Genomic DNA, 7,346 nt, shown 5'->3' on the forward strand with positions numbered 1-7,346 from the left:
GAGAAGACTCAGGAAGGGTCTAGAAGACACCCGAAGGAACGAGAGCCACGGAGGAGGAAAGGTGGGGCTGGCCGGCCCCACCCTGGGGCCGGTTGGCGCTACTTTGCCTCATTCCCACCACCTTCTGGAGTCTTCCTCCCACGCTGTCACACCCATATTTTAAGAACAAATTAGGATGCATAAAAGACTCATATGTGCCCTAGAAACAGTCGCACACATAAGTAGACAAATCTCAAATGTACCATCGCAGTGTTTATTACATAGCGGAACGATAATAAATCACATAGTCTTATACAATAATGATAACAAGAATGAACAACGCTCTCGACGGAAGCTCCACACAGGGACACTGTTGACTGGTTGACTCCAAACCTAGTACTCATAGCGATAGTTCCTCATTCCAGTCATCTTCATTAGCATATCCTGAGGTGTTGGGAAATTACAAGAGTGAGCACATATCGTACTCAACAAGTATAACCAGGGGTTCGTGAGGCTCAAATGGCTGACACTGGTTTAACTGTATTTAGCTTTTAATAGTGGACAACATATTCATAATTTAATAGCAATGGTCAAGGTAGCATAAATAATCCAATAATCACATGATCCATTGTAAGCATAATTAACTCATAGCATAAACGATAATCAAATGAACATAATAACATAACAAGCTCATCATCTTAATGTAGATGTCCCCAAGGCCGCTCCTGACCGTGAGCTCGGCTAGTATACTAGTTTTTAACACTCTGCAGAGCTTGTACATTTTTACCCATGAGTCATGATTTACCCTTTCGCCCGAGGCCCGTCGACCTCTTAACCCACTACCAAGGAAGGTCGGCAGGGATCACTATGAAGCCTTTTAAAAGTTCGTCTAACATGTTAGGGCCACAAGGTTTTCCGGGCGAGCAGATATAGATGCCCCCCTTCCAAATGGCACAATGACGCGTAGCCTATACACATAAGGACAGAGGCTCGCACTATCCCCGTGTCGGCAAGCCCCTCTAGCGCCCTTACGGGTAACCTCTAACAAGCTAGAAAAGGTCTTCATACTGAGCTAAAGCCAGAGCCATTATAGCCCTCATGGTTGCACTGTTGTCCTGGGTGATCACGTACAGACAAGATCTTATATAGTTATTTGTCATTCTTTTATGTTCATTGCACAGCTATTAATCATCTTACAAGATCATGGATTATATCAAGCACTAGCACAACTACACCAAATGCATATCAAGTAGGTAGCAAGGAATCTAGGTAACAATCATCTATGATTTTGCTAAGGTCGACAAGGTGGAAGCATGCATATGATATATATGTGTATTTATAAGTGAATAGGTAACAAGGATGATCCCAAGTTATACTTTCTTTGATCAAAGCTCTCCTGAGCCTGCTGGTGGTCTTCAAAAGATTGACCTTGATCACCAACGTATCGCTCACCGTCTATTCCCAAACATCAATCAACAACACGCAATCGAATGTAGACAATCATACACAAAGCAAACAAGCTATAATTAGAACAATACACTAAACAGTGGTAAAACAAATATAAAAGTTTATAAAAACATTCTACGCAGCGCTATGAACACACAAACGTAAAGTTCACAAAAATCAGAATTAAAACGTAGAAGTTATGAATTTCCTAAGATTTCCTATAGATAAATAATTAATTAAAAGCTACTGCAAAAATAAAATGTTTCAAAATAGTGAATTAATACTTCTAACTTGTAGAGCTCGTAAATACGAATCTAACAAAATTTGAATGGACAAAAACAGAGTTAAAACGAATATTTTATAAGCAAAACAAATTCAATGGCAATTCTGTAAATATCTGAAAATCTATTTTGACTCAGCCGGCCAGGATTACGCTTTCGCAGTTGAAAATCGAAATCTACTCAGAGCGCCAAGGACTGCGGAGTAATTATTAAAAACAACCAGGGACTCTTTATGAACTTTCACAGCCGAAAGGGTACGTTTTGTTCTAGGCCGTTGATCTACGATCCAACGGTTCATGATCCATGCGGGGGGCATAGGTGGCCGGCCGGCCGGCTCACCGCTCCGGCGCGGTGGTGCGCCATGGGCGCCGCCACGAGGCTCGTCGGCGTCCTCGGTTCCCTCGCCCCCGTGCACCAAAACTCAAGCCGAGACCGTGAGCAGAGGAGGAAGAAGCGAACTCACCAAGGGGATGCTTGCGGCCCGAGAGCGAACGACGAGCGCGCACCACGTAGAAGAACGTGATCAGCCACGCCCAGATCCAAAAGCTTGCGGTTTAGAGCGGCTAGGGCGTGGTTTCGCGTTCTAGATGCAAAAACACGACGCGGGGCATCGCGGGGTACTTTATAGGGCGTTGATTGGCGAAAAAGGCAAGAAAATTGTGGATTTGATCTCCTCCCGGGAGTCCTGCTCGGTCACGAACAGGGAAGGAGAAGGCGCCGCTCGGTGGGTCCCACCCGTCAGCGAGAGAAGGAGGGGGCCCCAGCTGTCGGCCACCGAACGGAAGAAGGGGGAGGGAGGCGCGCATGCGGCCTGGCCGGTTGGGCCGCGCTGCGGGCCAAAAGAAAGAAAGGGAGAGGGGGAAATGCTGGGCTGCGGGGGGAAAGGGAAGCTGGGCCGGCCTGGATCCAGGGAGGTTGTCCCCTTTTTCTTTTATTTTTTTTTCAATTCTCTTTTTTTCAAAGGGGTTTTTGAGCAAAGAATAAATAAAATAAAATCAAACAATCAACACAAAAACACCATGCTCCAGCATGAATGCACAATCAAGGTTATTAAACCTATGATGAATTTTATTTTTCAACAAAAATTATTTATTCACTAAATTAAATGCTCATAAAAATACTTAATTAAATCAAATTAATTCCTATTAATTAAAATCAAATTTTTGGGTGTTACAAACTCTACTCCCCTTAAAAGAATCTCATCCTCGAGATTGAGCAGTGCATAAACAACCAATTGTGGATATGACTCTCTCCAGGTCTGGGCTGCTTCCTGAAGTTGTCCAGAAGCATACTACACCTTTTCTATATCATTGCACTGTGTTATGTTCAGTTGCCTCTCCACAGCACGTAGCTAATCATCTGCCTCCATAGGATCAGCTGAGTGTGTAAACACCGGAGGTCTTCCCTTCATAAATTCGCCACACTTATCTCTCACATGAACAGGTGACGATGGTGGTGAAGGTTGTTGCTGTAGGTGCTGCATGAAAACGTGCATCATCTCATTCTGAGTTTGCATGAGCTCTTTCACAATAATTGGATCATTGGCACCCATGCCATGGCCTCTGCCTCTTTCTCTAGCTGCCATCAGATTTATTGCAGACTGCTCTAGAAATCAGCAAAGGACAGAAACAGGATTTTAACCAACCCCAACTATTTAGTTCATTAATCCTTATGCCATAAGCCTATAACTAAATGAAATTATAGAGAAAATCCATAAGATCATTACACTCATTAGAAAGATCCAAATCAAGCATAAGCATAATAACAAACCAAACCAAGCATCAAAGGTTCACATTTCAAGCATTGACTCAACTTGCGAAGCAAGGGGTGGGGTTGAGAACAAGTCTTTAAAATAAGCAACAAGGTGAAGATGAATAGCGATGAAGAGGATATAGTGTAGAAGAAAATATCAAGGTTTATAGAGCAAGAATTTTATAGCAATTTCAAAACCTTAAGACGGTCAATTCCTAACTAGGCTTGCGTCCGACAGCCAACAAAGCTCTGATACCAATTTGTCACACTCATATTTTAAAAACAAAATAGGATGCATAAAAGACTCATATGTGCCCTAAAAATAGACGCACACATAAGTAGACAAATCTCAAATGTACCATCGCAGTGTTTGTTACATAGCGGAACGATAATAAATCACATAGTCTTATACAATAATGATAACAAGAATAAACAACGCTCTCGACGGAAGCTCCACACAGGGACACTGTTGACTGGTTGACTCCAAACCTAGTACTCATAGCGATAGTCCTCATTCCAGTCATCTTCATTAGCATATCCTGAGGTGTTGGGAAATTGCAAGAGTGAGCACATATCGTACTCAACAAGTATAACCAGGGGTTCGTGAGGCTCAAATGGCCGACACTGGTTTAACTGCATTTAGCTTTTAATAGTGGACAACATATTCATAATTTAATAGCAATGGTCAAGGTAGCATAAATAATCCAATAATCACATGATCAATTGTAAGCATAATTAACTCATAGCATAAACGATAATCAAATGAACATAATAACATAACAAGCTCCAAGGCCGCTTCTACATCTTTACCCATGAGTCATGATTTACCCTTTCGCCCGAGTCCCGTCGACCTCTTAACCCACTACCAAGGAAGGTCGGCAGGGATCACTATGAAGCCTTTCAAAAGTTCGTCTAACATGTTAGGGCCACAAGGTTTCCCGGGCAAGCAGATATAGATGCCCCTCTTCCAAATGGCACAATAACGCGCAGCCTATACACATAAGGACAGAGGCTCGCACTATACCCACGTAGGACGACCCATTTTCGCCAAATCGACTCACGATACGAGTCCTCCGTCTAAAACACGCTAATAATTCAACACAAATCACATAACTAAACAAACTAACAAACTATAACTAAACAAACTAACGTAATAAGAAATTTACCAAGCATACTATAACTAAATTAAACTATAGAAACATAAAGTAAATAAGAAATTTACCTTCTTCAAACGAGGGGTGGCCAGGACAAGGACCGGCAATGGCCGGCCGCAACGAGGAGGGGCGCTGGGGAGGGGCAATAGGGGTGAAGGACGACGGGAAGGGACACTGGAGAAGAGCGGCGCTCGGGTGTGAGAGAGGGAGAGAAAGAGAGGCCCTCGGGGTGAGAGAGGTAGACAAATGAGCTAGAGTGAGCTCTCGGCTGGCTTAAATGGGCGCGAGCATACCCTGCCCTGATCCACGGCGGGGTGCCCCTAACCCGCCATGGATCATGACGGGGTCCACGTCAGCCAGCTCCGCCAGCCGGGCGCCACGTGGCGGCCCTACCCCGCCGCCATGCTTGGCGGGGTGCTGTGCATTTGCCCCGCCATGCATGGGGCCGGGGCCAAACGGGTTAGTTATAAAAAAATTTAAACCGGCCTAAATTTGAATTTGTTTCAAATTTGGGCTAAAAATAAAAAAAACCGCCACGGCCAGGCCACCAGCGGTTGCCGCTTGGTCTAGGGCTAGGGCACATGACCCCTCTAGTTCACTCCTCTTGTCGTCCATGGCGATTGGTCGTGCGTGAGCACCTTTAGGGAGGGGTGGAGGGGCGGTAGGCGGCAAGCAGCTGGCGGTGACAGGTCGAGAAAACGAAGAGCCATGTTCCCCTCGGGAGACCCGTGGGTACGAGAGAAAGACATCGGGGAATACCAGAAGGGCAATACGGTCATTAATAGAAAATATATGTATTTGGAACTTCAAAAATAATTAAATGAATCAAAATCATATGTAGTTATATATTTAGGCCTTGTTTAGTTCGCAAAAATTTTCGTTTTTGGGCACCGTAGCACTTTCGTTTTTATTTGACAAACATTGTCCAATCACGGAGTAACTAGGCTCAAAAGATTCATCTCACGTAAACTATGCAATTAGTTTTTATTTTTATCTATATTTAATGCTCCATGCATGCGACCAAAGATTCGATGTGGTGGAGAATTTTGAAAATTTTTGCGAACTAAACAAGGCCTTAGCGAAGTGGATGTTGGGGTCATAGAATAGCAAACCACCGTGTAATAGTGATTTTCTCCTCACCCGGGGTTGGCGCGAACCACCGGGGGAAATGGCGGGAAAGCTAGCGGCACTTTGGCGCCAATCTGAGAAACGTGAAAAGGGACCCATCCCCTCTTTTGCCTGTTTATCGCATCCTATTGCTCTCCTCTGCTCGGCCGGCGAAGGGAAGGGGATCGAATCGAAATCGAAGCGAAGCAGAGGGGCGGCGATGCAGATCCGCGTGCAGTGCGGGTGCGGCGAGTCGTCGTGCCCGGAGTGGGCCGTCGTGGAGCTGCAGGGCGTGGTGCAGCCGCAGGCCTCCTTCGCCGGCGACATCCGCGGACTCCACATCGGCCGCCTCTGCTCCGCCCCCTCCCCGTCCTCATCTTCCAAGGCAAGAGATCTTGTTTGATTCCTTGGCCCTCTCTTGTCGTCTGGTTTCTTGGCTGATTTCTAGGTGCTCTCCATGTGGTAGCAGGCAGGGTACACCTTCACGGTTGGGTACCACGAGCTCGCCGGGACCAAGGTGACGCTCAAGAAGCCCCTGCTGGTGCTCCGGAAGAAGAAGGTGAATGCTGGTTGTGGGGAACAAGAGCCACCGGCGGCGGCGGAGGAGGTGGAGCTGGAGGTGATTGGCATCATCCGGCACAAGATCCTCTTCAAGGACCGTCCCAAGGCCCTCATCTCAAGTATAATCCACTAAATAATTCACTGCTTTTTTTTGGTCTCTCATCTTCCTGACCTGAGCAGTAGTTCTGAATTTTGTTTATCAAATCGCTGATTGCGTGATCATCTTCTCCAGAGCCGCCAACCAAGGAGAAGAAGACCGTGCAGCCAGCAGCAAAGTGACGCCACGCCAGCAACTTCATGCCCCTTGAGAATCTGAAGCTCCCTTGGTTTGGCTGTGTGTTCCCTGAATATTGCCACTGTTCTAGTTATGACTGGTTTGGTTGATACGTTGTCCGTTGTACAAGTTTAACGATGTTTCCTCCAAAAAAAAAGAGGTTAAGGATGTTCACTTGTATTGTCTGTTTCTTTCTTGGTGTTTAAAGTCTGAGTCATTGCAATATTCCCATGTCACCGTCAGCATTGAATCGCAGCTGGTACAACATTTGGGTATTCATCTCGACTGTTTAAGCAAATCAACAACAAACAGAACAAGAAAAGATCTAAGGAAACACTTAAATCTGCCATCACATATTCTTAAATATAATCTGAAAATGTGTCCTCCACAATTGCCCATACTCACAGGAATGATCACTCGACCCTTTCAAGTGCAGAACAATAACAGGATGGAAATTATAATAACTTCTATGGAGCTATCCTACTTCCAACTAATTCCAGCCTTTTTTTTCAATTGGGTATGAGAACACCTCCAAATTTAAGCCTGAAAATCTTTGTATATTTCCTGTTCCAAATTCATAAGGCATGTGTCATGATTTCTGCCTCCTGTTGCTGGGGTCTGTGGCCAAGAGCAATGAGTCTCAAGAAGGTCCAAATATATGTCAGTTTTCGGTGTCCTGCTTCCAGAACTGGTTTCAAATCTTCATGACATCCTTTTCAGAATTCTCTCTGATCTCCTTGAGTTTCAACTACAGGTTCTGATTTCCTGGAAAATAAGTGTAACGAATAATGA

At 45.1% G+C, this 7,346-nt stretch overlaps 1 protein-coding gene across 1 annotated transcript; it reads left to right on the forward strand.

The window, feature by feature from the left end:
• Positions 5,827–6,809, forward strand: LOC8071876 (putative uncharacterized protein DDB_G0287975). The gene is made up of 3 exons (XM_021452944.1): positions 5,827–6,104; positions 6,189–6,399; positions 6,513–6,809. Exons 1-3 carry the CDS (start codon positions 5,940–5,942, stop codon positions 6,557–6,559), a joined length of 423 nt encoding a protein of 140 aa, XP_021308619.1. The 5' UTR covers positions 5,827–5,939; the 3' UTR covers positions 6,560–6,809.

The sequence above is a fragment of the Sorghum bicolor genome, chromosome 2 (assembly GCF_000003195.3).
Source record: "Sorghum bicolor cultivar BTx623 chromosome 2, Sorghum_bicolor_NCBIv3, whole genome shotgun sequence".
NCBI classification, from domain to species: domain Eukaryota; kingdom Viridiplantae; phylum Streptophyta; class Magnoliopsida; order Poales; family Poaceae; genus Sorghum; species Sorghum bicolor.

What these genes read in the sequence shown, in the direction of transcription:
- LOC8071876 (XM_021452944.1), top strand. Translation starts at nt 5,940, where the DNA reads ATGCAGATCCGCGTGCAGTGCGGGTGCGGCGAGTCGTCGTGCCCGGAG. An exon ending in CCCCGTCCTCATCTTCCAAG is followed by an intron (nt 6,105 to 6,188) that starts GCAAGAGATCTT and finishes ATGTGGTAGCAG; the next exon opens with GCAGGGTACACCTTCACGGT. An exon ending in TCCCAAGGCCCTCATCTCAA is followed by an intron (nt 6,400 to 6,512) that starts GTATAATCCACT and finishes CATCTTCTCCAG; the next exon opens with AGCCGCCAACCAAGGAGAAG.